Here is a 13420-nt window from a genome sequence, read left to right on the forward strand (position 1 = left end):
GAACAAGGAACAAAGAGACCCAAAGTGGGGAGGGGAAACCGGGACCAGTGAGAGACAGAATATCTCTGAGGGAGGTGAAACAGAGGTGGCAGTGAGGCAAAGGCCATCAAATCAAGATCTCTCTCCTGGTGTTCTGGCCAGAGCCACCTCCCTCTCCGGAAGCCCCATGATGCCCCACATCTCAAAAAGGAAGCCCCACATCTCAAAAAGGATATTGAAGAGATAGAAAAAGTGCAGAGAAGGGCAACGAGGATGATTGAGGGACTGGAGCACCTTCCTTATGAGGAAAGGCTGCAGCATTTGAGACTCTTTAGTTTGGAGAGGAGACGTCTGAGGGGGGATATGATTGAAGTCTATAAAATTATGCATGGGGTAGAAAATGTTGACAGAGAGAAATGTTTCTCTCTTTCTCACAATACTAGAACCAGGGGGCATTCATTGAAAATGCTGGGGGGAAGAATTAGGACTAATAAAAGGAAACACTTCTTCACGCAACGTGTGATTGGTGTTTGGAATATGCTGCCACAGGAGGTGGTGATGGCCACTAACCTGGATAGCTTTAAAAGGGGCTTGGACAGATTTATGGAGGAGAAGTCAATTTATGGCTACCAATCTTGATCCTCTTTGATCTGAGATTGCAAATGCCTTAACAGTCCAGGTGCTCGGGAGCAACAGCCGCAGAAGGCCATTGCTTTCACATCCTACATGTGAACTCCCAAAGGCACCTGGTGGGCCACTGCGAGTAGCAGAGAGCTGGACTAGATGGACTCTGGTCTGATCCAGCTGGCTTGTTCTTATGTTCTTATGATGACCCCACCCCAAAGCCAGGGGATGAACAATACTCCTGAGTTAGCTCTGAGCTAACTGGAGTGGGCGGGGGCTAGAGCTGGCCTGCAGCATCAGGAATGAGCTCTGCCCCTTTCGCACATGCAGAATAATGCACTTTCAATCCACTTTCAATGCACTTGGCAGCTGGATTGAACTGTGCGGAATAGCAAAATCCACTTGCAAACAATTGCGAAAGTGGTTTGAAAGTGCATTATTCTGCTTGTGTGGAAGGGGCTGCTGATGGTCAGCATGATGCAGTGGGTAGGATGATCAGAGCAAAGAACTGAGAGGCTAACAGAGTCAAACTTTTCTGGCAAAACTTCTCCCCCTGGGATCCACAGCTTACTCCAAACAAGGGGAGGGGAAGGCCCCTCTTGATTCTATGGAATGGATTTCATGCATGTGTGTGGGTTCTGGCACTGAAACGGTCAATTGCAAATTTTGTGGGCCACCCAACTAGATGGTATTGTCACTCCCTCCCTGAAATAGTGTGCATCGGGGAATGCTTGTCCATTTTGTTGTGCGTGCACAATGACAACAAATGCTTCTCATCTCGCCTTGTCTCAGAAGCGTCCCAGATGAAGGCCAGCCAGAACTCTACATCAGACTCCGATCTTATGAAGTACAGGACTATCAGCCAGATCCCACAGTTCACCCTCAACTTTGTAGAGTTCAACCTCGAAAAACATCGCTCAGGCTCCACCACAGAAATTGAGATCATCGCGCCTCACAAGGTGACGGAGCGCACCCAGAATGTCACCGAAAAGGTCACTCAGGTACGTAGCACAGCAGGCCCACGGGAGTTGCCCAGGCCTGGACTCCCAGGACAACAAGGCAGTCAGTGAAAGCTGTGAGCTGTGGAGAGAGAAATGCGTCTCACCAGCCATAGACACAGGCAAAACGCTAGGAGCAAAACATTTTACCCCATCCGAGACAGAAGAAGAAGAAGAAGAGTTGGATTTATATCCCCCCTTTCTCTTATAAGAGACTCAAAGGGGCTTACAAACTCTTTTCCCTTCCCCCCTCACAACAAACACCCTGTGAGGTAGGTGGGGCTGAGAGAGCTCTGAAGGACTGTGACTAGCCCAAGGTCACCCAGCTGGCATGTGTTGGAGTGCACAGGCTAATCTGAATTCCCCAGATAAGCCTCCACAGCTCAGGCGGCAGAGCGGGGAATCAAACCTGGTTCCTCCAGATTAGAGTATGCCTGCTCTTAACCACTACGCCACCGCTGCTTCTGGAGAACCCACCACAGCCGCTCTTCTGTACATCTGGCACATGTATCATGCACAAAAGTAGGGGAGGGGAGCACAAGAGCTGGGGCGGGGTGCCAGTGTTGTGCCTCAATGAGTTGGAGCAGTTCTCTATTGATCTGATTGCCACTGTGAGCCCGCATCTCTGGAAAGGCCGCGGCCAAGACCAGTGCTGGGCCAAACATTTCCACCTCACCTTGCTTGGGGGGGGGGGGTTTCCTGGAGGCTGCTCCTTATTGGACACAGGATATTGGATAAGGCAGGCCTATGATTTTTCATGTTCCTGTTGCAGCCACTTATTCAGAGGGATTTGTGCTGTCTGGCAGCCAGCGTCCCAAACTCTGGGGCATGATGATTCCCCGATGCCGTGTATCTGGAGACCTCGACCTCGGAGGGGGTGACACGCCCCGCTGCCTACGTAGGGGTGCTGCTAGGCAACGGGGCTGGTGGCTGATCAGTCATGACACCGTTTGTCCATTCTGGGTCATTAGCCGGCAGGGAGGTGATGGGAGCAGAGCTGGCAGCCTTCGCTGAAGGCTGGATAAAAAGGGCAGTCGATGGACTGGCTGCTGTCCGGGATTTGCGCTGCCAGGATGCCTGTAAAGATCTGCTCCGCTTCCCATTAATTCTGCAGGCCACGAAGGATCAAGGAAGACGCCTCGAGATCCTTTGTCATTTTTATCTCTGATGTGTGATAGAACCCAGAATGTTCCGCTCACATTGAAAATCCCCCCCTCAGTCTGTGCCGCTCAATACACACTCTGTTTATTTGAGCAGCTTTTCCCAGGCTGAAACCGTACGTGAAACCTGGCAAAGAGCGGGAAGGCTGCGGCACGGCCGTAAGTCGCCATTCCTGCATGGCCAGAGATCGATTCGGAAACTGGACTTGCACATGTAGAACTGCCCTCCTGGTTTTCACACATATGGCCTCAGCAGAGTTACCCCTTTCGAAGTCCTTCTCCGTGCAGGGTGGCAAAAGTTAGCGGGACCGAGTGGCACTTCAGCATACGTGCGAAGCTGTTTCCTCACAATGCAGTGCCAACTGCTTTGTGGATTCACCACTTTGTTCACAGCAAAACGAGAAAGCGGGAGGACAGGAGAACCATTTAGGGCAGAGCTGGGATCCAGCAGGTTCTCACAGGTTCCAGAGAATAGGTTGCTAATTATTTGTGTGTGCCGAGAGGGGGTTACTAATGGGTGATTTTGCCACGTGATTTTTGCCTTAGTTACACCTCTCCTCTCAGCAGTAGCGCGCAGAACTTGGAGCAGCCTAGCAGGAGGTGCACTGGTGTGTGTGGCAGCCTGTGCCTGCGTGCATTCGTTTCCCACCCAAGGACCAGCGCAGCGGCTGCGTCCTTGCCACAGCCCCGCCCAGGAATGCCCCACAGGAATGCCCCGCCCTCAGAATGCCTGGCCACGCCCCCGTCGTGCCCCGCCCAGCCCCATTGGCGCTATGCCACAGTTTGAATCCCACCACCATGGGAACCTGTTACTAACATTTTTGGATCCCACCACTGATTTAGGGGCTCAGCTCTTATTAAACAGAAAGTGAGCCCAGCAGAAGAGTAGGGCGCAGTGGCAGGAAAGAGAACATGCATGACAGTGTCAGTGGTTAAAGTGCTAGACTAGGGCCAGGAAGACAGTGGGGCTGGTGTCTGAGGGGTGGCCAACCTATGGTGCTGCAGATGTTCATGGACTACAATTCCCATCAGCCTTCGCCAGCATGACCAACCGGGGAAACATCTGACAAATGAAAAGTTAGGATTTGCACTGAAGCTTGGAACTCAAGTTCAAAGTGTGAACTTGCCTTTTGTTCTGAGCCATTGGGCTGGCTAACCTGTGGAGCAATTGGCCATGCTGGCAGGGGCTGATGGGAATTGTAGTCCATGAACATCTGGAGCACCATAGGTTGGCCACTCCTAAGTTAGTGGGACTGAGGTGCACTTAAATGAGTTGAACGCAGCTCTGTTGCCAGAAAGTCAGGTCAACCTGCTTGCAGGAGAGTGCGGGGGGGGGGGGGGGCCAAAATGTGGGAGGGGGATCATCTCTTTGGACCAGCTTGGGAGGGAAGGAAGGTCTCCACTTGCTAAACTTGAGGCTGCAGAGCAATAAGCAGGGAGAGGCAAATTCTTCAGATGCAAAAAGGCACAGCGGGCGGAGGCTGGGAGGCTTTAAAAAAAAAAAACTGGCAAAGGGGGTCAGAGGACTGAAGCAGCCCCCTCCTGCATCTTCCTCATGCGCAAAACATCATGCCTTTTTTCATGCACGGGGTCCAGGCTCCGACTCTTTTCCCCAGAGGAGCTGGAGGCGCCTGGCTCTTTGAAAGAAAACCCGTTGCAGCTGACTCCCGTGGTGCTGAAGGGAACATGAGTTGGTTCCAGGGAAGTGGACCCGACTCATTAAAAGTTGGAAGGCCTCCTTTGAGCCTTACTAGGGATCCTGAGGTACATTTTCTCCCCTGTGTGCCCTGACATGGGGAGTCAGCTGGGCCGGGCTAGAACGCAGGGGTCTGCAACCTGCAGCTCTCCAGATGTTCATGGACTACAATTCCCATCAGCCCCTGCCAGCATGATGGGAATTGTAGTCCATGAACTGATGGGAATTGTAGTCCATGGGGCTGATGGGAATTGTAGTCCATGAACATCTGGAGAGCCACAGGTTGCAGACCCCTCAGTGGTAGGAGAGAAAGTGGGGGCTTCCTTGCAGGTCCCCCCCCACTCCACTTCCCAAGAGGCTTAACCGTTTGCAGGACAGTGGAGCGTCCCAGCTTGCCGGCGGCTCTCTGGTCTGCTTCCCTCCCCCACCTTGATCAGTGGAAGGCAGGCCCGAGTGAGGGGGGCCAGGCTGAGGGTCCAAACCCAGGGAGGAAAGCATCCGTCAAGTTTTGCTCCAAGCCCGAGCCTCCCATCTAACGCAGTGCTGCCACCGGGACCTCGTCTGGGCTCACTTTTGCAGGTCCTGGCTGCCTTTGGCCCGCCCTGTTTTGCTAGCTAGACTGCTGCTCGTGCTGGGTCCGCCCCGGTCCCCCTGCCTGCCTGCCTGCCTGCCTGCCTGCCTGTCTTTGGCCCCCGCGGAGGCCTGGCAGCGCCGACCCCCGCGCTGGCTCGGCCGGCCCCGGAGGAAGGGAGGGCGAGGGCGAGGGAGGGGCGGCCTCCTCCCCGAGCCACCCCCGCCGCCCGCGCGCCCGCCCCGCACAAGCGCCGCGCTCGCCCGCCTGCCGGCCGGCATGAGTCTGAAGCTGGCGCTCAAGCCGGTGAGTGCGGGCCCGCGGGGGTGGGCGGGCGGGGGCCGCCTGGCGCGCCGCGGGAGGGCGAGGCGGAGGGCGGAGGGCCCCGGAGCGCCGCCGGCACAGGCCCCCCCCTTCGCCCCGTCGGACGTGGCCGTAGCTGAAGGCCCCGCGCTGGGGGACGGGACGGGACGGGACGGGACGCGCACTTTGGCACCCGAGCCCATGGCGGCAGGGGTGGGGGCTGCAGTGTGGGTCAGCCTGGCCACCAAACGGACGGCAGAACCTCCAGGCAGACTCCGGCATCCCCGGATCAGCCCCTCCGCTCGCCCCCCCCCCCCGCCGGGGCAGATCAGAGGGAACCCCAGTTCGGGGGGGGGGGTGAGCAGAGGGAAGGGGGTGCTGGGAGAGTCTGTGCGGTCCCCGCGTCGCCTTTTGGCTTCTTCTTGGCCAGGACTTCTGCACATGCTCTGAAATCCGCGCTCAGACTTATATAAACGACATGATGCGCTGGAAAGTCCCCCCCCCCCTTCCAACACCCATGCCCACACCCAGAGACGGGAATCAGCCCAGCCTCGCTCCGCGGCGGGGGCCTGACGGGCTTTGGCGGGGCTAGGAAAGCCTGGCTTGGGCCCCGATCCCTGGGTGGACACCGCCAGTGCAGGAAAGTGTTTGGCGAACGGCTGTGATTCAGATGGCGGCGGCGGCGAGCGCCCCTTTGGTCTTGGGGGTGGCCTCTGCAGGGCTGTTGCGATGCTTTGGTGACAATCCTGCTCTACTGGTCGGGGGCCCTTGAACTTATGTGGAAAGGTGGGGAGAGGGTTGCCACTCTCCAGGCCATGACTGGAGTTCTCCTGGGATTGCAGCTGGTCTCCTCCAGATAACAGCGGAGATTTCTCCCCTGGAGAAAATGGCTGATTTGAAAGGTCGCCTTGGTGGCATTCAGTGGCATATCTAGGAAAAGTGGTACCTGACTGGAGCAAGGAGTGACATTGCACTGGGGGGAGAGGCTGGCTCCATTCACAGTCCCCCCCCCTCCAAAAACACCCCTTTTAAATGTATTGTCGAAGGCTTTCACGGCCGGAATCACTGGGGTGCTGTGTGGTTTCCGGGCTGTATGGCCGTGTTCTAGCAGCATTCTCTCCGGACGTTTCGCCTGCATCTGTGGCTGGCATCTTCAGAGGATCTGATGGTAGGAATGGAAAGGATCTGATGGTAGGACTGGAAACCATCAGATCCTCTGAACGTCCGGAGAGAATGCTGCTAGAACACGGCCATACAGCCTGGAAACCACACAGCACCCAACCCCTTTTAAAGTTTACAATTCAAGTTATTTTCCCTGTGCCCCCCCACCCCCCAGACAGAAGTCTCCGACAGACACCCAGTCAGCCACTCCAAATGCTGAGCCTGCCAACACACCACGGCTGGACGGCAGGAGGGGGCGGGGGGGCTGCAGAGGTGGTGGAGTGGGTGGGGCCCCCGGCGTGGACACGGTGTGCATCAGACTTCCCTCTGTGATGCACCTCTGCAGATGCCAGGCACAGATGCAGGCGAAACGTTAGGAACAAGATCCACCAGACCACGGCCACACAGCCCGGAAAACCCACAACAACCAGGGCGCAGCGCCCGGCACAGCCAGAGAAGCCTGCTTGCCCGCAGGCTGGCTGAGAGAGACGGAGGTGCTGCTGGCACTTCTTTTTGGCCACCACCAGTGCATGCGGGGGGGGGTGTGGAAAAGAGCCTGCGTACCGCTGGGCCTGGAGATGGCAAGAAGAAGAAGAAGAAGAAGAAGAAGAAGAAGAAGAAGAAGAAGAAGAAGAAGAAGAAGAAGAAGAAGAAGAAGAAGAAGAAGAAGAAGAAGAAGAAGAAGAAGAGTTTGGATTTATATCCCCCCTTTCTCTCCTGCAGGAGACTCAAAGGGGCTGACAATCTCCTCGCCCTTCCCCCGTCCTCACAACAAACACCCTGTGAGGTAGGTGGGGCTGAGAGAGCTCTGAGAAGCTGTGACTAGCCCAAGGTCACCCAGCTGGCGTGTGTGGGAGTGCACAGGCTAATCTGAATTCCCCAGAGAAGCCTCCACAGCTCAGGCGGCAGAGCTAGGAATCAATCCCAGTTCCTCCAGATTAGATACACGAGCTCTTAACCTCCTACGCCACTGCTGCACCATGCCCCTGCCTGCCTTAGCATCTGCTGTCTGCCCTGCGTCTCTGCCTCCCCCCCTTTGCTCCCCTGCTCCCCCCCCTGCCTCCTTAGCGTGTCCCACCTCATTGCTCCTCCAAGGGTGGGACAATTCCAGCTGCACCCACTCCCTCCATCCTGGGAGCCACATTTCCCCTCTGCCGCCCCACCCTGCCTGATGAGGCCTCTTCTCCGTCCCAACGGGCACCAGGAAGGGATTGCTGGCCATTTCCCGCCTCCCCCTCCCGGCTTCCACGCAGGAGGCTTCTGCTGCTCCTCTGCTGCCCTTCTGGCCTCTGTTGCTGGCCAGTCCCCGCCCAACCTGCCCGGCTCTGCTCCTGCAGGCCTCCTGAGGCTGCCTTCAGGCCTCGCTGTTCCTGAGGGAGTGAACCCTTTTGAAACACACTTAAGAACATAAGAACAAGCCAGCTGGATCAGACCAGAGTCCATCTAGTCCAGCTCTCTGCTACTCGCAGTGGCCCACTCACAGTGGGAGCTCACGTGCAGGATGTGAAAGCAATGGCCTTAAGAATATAAGAGTCCATCTAGTCCAGCTCTCTGCTACTCGCAGTGGCCCACCAGGTACCTTTGGGAGCTCACATGCAGGAGGTGAAATCAATGGCCTTCTGCGGCTGTTGCTCCCGATCACCTGGTCTTTTAAGGCATTTGCAATCTCAGATCAAGGAGGATCAAGATTGGTAGCCATAGATCGACTTCTCCTCCATAAATCTGTCCAAGCCCCTTTTAAAGCTATCCAGGTTAGTGGCCATCACCACCTCCTGTGGCAGCATATTCCAAACACCAATCACACATTGTGTGAAGAAGTGTTTCCTTTTATTAGTCCTAATTCTTCCCCCCAGCATTTTCAATGGATGCCCCCTGGTTCTAGTATTGTGAGAAAGAGAGAAAAATTTCTCTCTGTCAACATTTTCTACCCCATGCATAATTTTATAGACTTCAATCATATCCCCCCTCAGACGTCTCCTCTCCAAACTAAAGAGCCCCAAACGATGCAGCCTCTCCTCATAAGGAAGTTGCTCCAGTCCCCCGATCATCCTCGTTGCCCTTCTCTGCACTTTTTCTATCTCCTCAATAACCTTTTTTGGCTTGTGGGGGAGAGAGAGGGTGGCCAGCCAATTGCACTTTAACGTGTCCGGGGTGAGTGGCACCTGGGTCATGAGATCCCCCCCCCACCTCCCAAGATATGCCACTGATAGCTTTGTACCCAGTGGTGGGATTCAAATAATTTAACAACCAGTTCCGGTGGTGGGATTCAAATAATGTAACAACTGGTTGATTACAAGCACCATTTTAACAACCGGTTCTGCCGAGGTGGTGCAAACCGGCTGAAACCCGCCACTGCATTGTATCCAACTGGAGTTCCTCCCCTCCCCAAAACCCTCCCCTCCCCAGATTCAAACTGCCCCCCTCTCCAACTGACAACCTTAAGTGGGGGATAGAAATGGACAGAAGCGTTCTGTAAAATTCCCAGGCCGTCTCCACCTGCAGCAACTGGTTTGGTTCCTTTGACTTCCTCTTTATGGATCTCCATCACCTTCCGTTGTCTTAGGGAGGTCTTGTAGGTAAAACAGGGAATGTGTCAAAACTCATAGGCCCCTTCTGCACACACAAAATAATGCATTTTCAAACCACTTTCACAACGGTTTGCAAGTGGATTTTGCCATTCCGCACAGCTTCAAAGAGCACTGAAAGCAGTTTGAAAGTGCATTATTCTGCATGTGCGGAATGAGCCATACTGAGCTGGGAATAGCTGTTGGAAAAGAATCACCCGAGTCAAAAAGCTGGATAGGAAGCAGATATGGGGCAGTTCATCCTGCTTATCCGAACATTGTATGAGTTATGTGAAAATAAAATTAGAAAATAGCCGAGATCATATCTTTTGTTGAAAATAGTTCTCTTTATTAAGCAATACATTAGAAAAAAAGCAAGCATGTTAAAACCAACCTTATAGTTACTGTAAAAACAAGTGCTAAAATTATCAAAGTTCCTAGCATTTCTTAACTATACTATACATATAAATGCAAGTCACAGAAATCTAATCTTTCTCCAAAACTTCCATCCAGAGAAATCTGATTTGCCTATCACTGTAGGGCATTTTTAAAGGAAAAATATCAGTCTTATCTTGCCATAAATCCCCTCTGTCGTAATCAACAGGTTTACATGCGATTATCAGACAGGTGCAGACGAGAATACATCTGGTATGTCTTCATTATCTTTTCTAAAGCGAGAGAGGGAAGCCATACTTAACTCTTAACCTCTTAAAAGGCAACGAGTTTAATTTTTTCTGTAAGCGTTTCAGTTAACTGTCAAAGATTCAAGTAAACGGTGTGCAGCCAAAATTCACCTAATGGGAAAGTGCATGATCTTACAGACTTCAGAAAAAAAATGCATAATCAACAGGAAAAGTGATGATATAATCAAAATGCTGCAAGAGACGTCAGCTTTTTTCGCAAAACAGTGGATTAGATCATGGGTGGCTCTCCCTCTTCAACAGGGGCTGCCTTGAACTAGTGACAGGACTCTGCGATTGACCTGCTCTGGCCCAGGACTCTGCGACTGACCTGCTCTGGCCCAGGTGCCGAGTTGGTGGGAACAATCAGACCTGTCCTTTCTCACCAGTTAGGCCCATATCAATAATCAAGTAGTGAGAAGTCAATAGGGGCCTTTGCCTCACCCCTGTCGGCCCTGAATGCAGAGAAGCTGGACACTATGAATACCCAGTCTGGTTCCATGCCCTTTTCCCGGTGGCATTATATTCTTCGGGGATCATATGATTCTTGCACATTCCCCCTCCCTGCTGACTCTTGGAACATTTGTTTTCGCCTCTCCCCGCCTCCCTGCCATGTCAAGAGCCACACAGTTGGCCTCTTGGCTCTTGATTGGTGCTTTCCTCTCAGTGCAGGGAGAAACTATTGATGAGTTTTGATTTGTCTCCACCCTGAATGCCCTTTGCAATATCATCTCTCCTGCCTGGATGGAGGCGAGAGACGGGCTCCGGATGGTTCCCAACATTATATTATATACCCAAATCTAGTATACAAACATACATTATTGGGAAACAATATAATGGTTAAAATACACATACCAATCAATTTGCAATTTGTCATATTAATACACAAAAGTTCGGTGCCTCATCACCAACTTATTTACATTTGTGTCTGTTCTCTAAATTATAAGCCCACTGGGGAGAGACAGTGTGATTTCCAGGACCTGGATACTTCTGGTCTTCTGGTTTCTGAATATAGACCAAATTCTGGTTACAAAAGACAATGGAATGAAAATAAATAGAAGCAAGTGGAACTCATTGCCCCATGATTTTGTGATGGCAGCTGCACTATCCGTCATGGGCTCTTTGCAGCTGGACTGTTTATGAGGCTCGACTGGAGATTTCTTGTCTAGTGCCCCTCTCTAAGTAGAATGCATTTGGGGCAATTTATGCTAGAGAGGATCCCATTCGTCCTGCAGTTTCTGCAACCAGAGATATATGTATATAATGGCACAACAGTATCAATATTTGACTCATTTTCACATAAGTTAACATTGTCAGCCAATGTGGACCTAAAAATTGGGAAGAAATCTTTTTTTATGGAAGGCTTGGATCGACAGGGATTTTTATATTGGACCACTTGATGGATTAGGATGATGAATTTGTCATTTTCTCAGCTGTGGTCTAGATACGACTTGTCAATTTCTGTTGAATGGCAGACAATTGACAATTGAAATATCTGTTGGTTTCTAAATAAAGCCCCCAGAGCCCCCTCTGGTTATGATTATTATGAATGAATGGAGTTAGGAGCTGGATTGCTTTGTTTCTACCCCCCCTTCCACACACACACACACACACAAAGTGTTAAGATAGTGCGGGAAATAAAGTAATTCTCAAAACTGGACTGGAGCTAAAAGTTTCAGCCAGCTTTGGCTAGTCACATTCCTTGGGAGAAGTAGTCTGGTGAGTAATTCGCTGCATCCAGGTTGGGGTGCACCTTCTAAAATTAAGTAGGAAACTTTGGTTAGTTTATAACACAGCACAGCACAGCAGCAAGGTTGCTATGGGGAGTTTGTGGTTGAGTTGGAAGAGCTCCCCTTGTCAAAGTGCTGGTTCTTTCCTTTAAAGCTGTGACCAGGTTATATAAAGCCTGTGACCAGGTTATTCAGAGGTTCCCCTGTGACTGTGCCTGACAGAACTATCAACACAGGCCTTGTCCGAGATTCATGTGGGTGGCTGGGAATGGCCAAATTTCCCTGTCATCAGACTCCCCAGCACAGGGGCGTAACGAGGCAGCCCTGGGCAAACTGTAGCCCTGGGCAAAACCTGAGTTGCATGCCCCCCCCATGGGCGGCCACTCCACCACGACCAAAAATTTTTTTGCACCAGGACATTGGTGCCTGCAGGGGGTGCATTTTTAGACATATCACCAAAGATTCTTGGGCAAATTTCTAGGATGTGCCTGAAGGGGGCACATTTTTGGATGTATCAGCACCAAAATGCCAGGGTATCATCTGGAAACTATCCTAATCGGGATTCTCAGCCATTGGTGCAGTTTATTTAGGGGGTCCAAAGTTATGGACCCTCAAATGGGGTACCCCATCCCACATTCTTTGCTAAGGAGATGGGGCTACCCTTTTGAAGGTCCATAACTTTGGACCCCCTGAACCAAACTGCACCAAACGTTGGGGGTGCCATCATGACAGTCTCCAGATGATACCCTGAAATTTTGGTGCTGATATCGTCCAAGAATGCTCCTCCTGCAAGAACATCCCTGAAATTTGCTCCAAGAATCTTTGTTCTTGCATTGAGTTTTCAGCTATTGCTGTCAATGGGGCGCTGTGCCCAAAGTAAAGTACATGTCTGCAAAGGCACAGTCTTCAAAACTTTCAGGGTCTCATCAGGAGACTGCCCTAATGGATAACTCCCCCATGTTTGGTGCAGTTTGGTTCCAGGCTGTGCTAAAGCAGGGACCCTTAAAACTGTAGCCCCCATCTCCTATTAGCTCCCATTGGAAACAATGGGGGATAGGGGCACCCCCTTTGGGAGTCCATAACTTTGGACTCCCTGAGCCAAACCTCACCAAACTTGGGGGGTAGCATAAGGACAGTCTCCTGATAATACACTGAAATATTGGTGCCGCTAGCCTAAAAACTGCGCCCCCTGCAGGCCAAAAATGGAAAACCACTAAAATACCCAAAAATGAACCCAGCATTTTGATGCCCCCCCCCCACAAGGTGATGCCCTGGGCAGCTGCCCACCTTGCCCAATGGGCATTACACCAGTGCCCCAGCATGTGACTGAATTGTAACATGCATCCTCAGAGAACTGTGTCTGGACATGGGGGAGGGGGGGAAACAGCTGGATCATCCCAGTGGTCCATCTAGTCCAGACACAGTGTTTTGTATAGTGGCCAGCCAGCTGCCTCTGGATATATGGACCAGGACTTTGGCACCAGGAAGGCAGATTAACTAGTTCCCCGATTCCAGCTTGCTCACTGAAAATGCCCCCTCAAGGGCTGCTCTAATCTCCAGTAGGGAGAAATATGGGTAATACTGGAGTTCTCTTTTTTCCTCCAAAGAGAGCTGGGATGGGCAACTGTGGGTGACACCACTAAATCCCCCTTTCCTAGAGCCAGAGCCCCACATATTAACACCCCTTCCCTTTTTTATTTTTGCAGCTAAATTGCATTGGGAGGGGTAATCAAAGATTGCAAATGTAATTTAAATTTTTTGCCTTAAAGACAGGACATTTTCTCAGAGGTGGAACTACAAGGGGATGGAGGGTGCGCATTGCACCGGGTGCTCACCTGGGGGGTGGTTTGTTTTTTGTATTTTTTAGTGTTTTTCAGTTTTTAGCCTGCAGGGGGTGCAGTTTTTAGGCTAGCAGCACCACAACTTCAGGGATTCTTCAGGAGACTCTTCTGAG

At 52.0% G+C, this 13420-nt stretch overlaps 1 protein-coding gene across 1 annotated transcript in view; it reads left to right on the plus strand.

The window, feature by feature from the left end:
* The window catches only part of KCNH6 (potassium voltage-gated channel subfamily H member 6), a 534004-nt gene that overhangs the window by 478097 nt on the left and 42487 nt on the right, over positions 1-13420 (plus strand). The window contains exon 4 of the mRNA XM_048516923.1: positions 1396-1604. Coding sequence (XP_048372880.1) covers positions 1396-1604 — 209 coding nt within the window. The remainder of the gene's footprint in view (positions 1-1395; positions 1605-13420) is intronic.

The sequence above is a fragment of the Sphaerodactylus townsendi genome, linkage group LG15 (genome assembly GCF_021028975.2).
Source record: "Sphaerodactylus townsendi isolate TG3544 linkage group LG15, MPM_Stown_v2.3, whole genome shotgun sequence".
Lineage (NCBI taxonomy): Eukaryota > Metazoa > Chordata > Lepidosauria > Squamata > Sphaerodactylidae > Sphaerodactylus > Sphaerodactylus townsendi.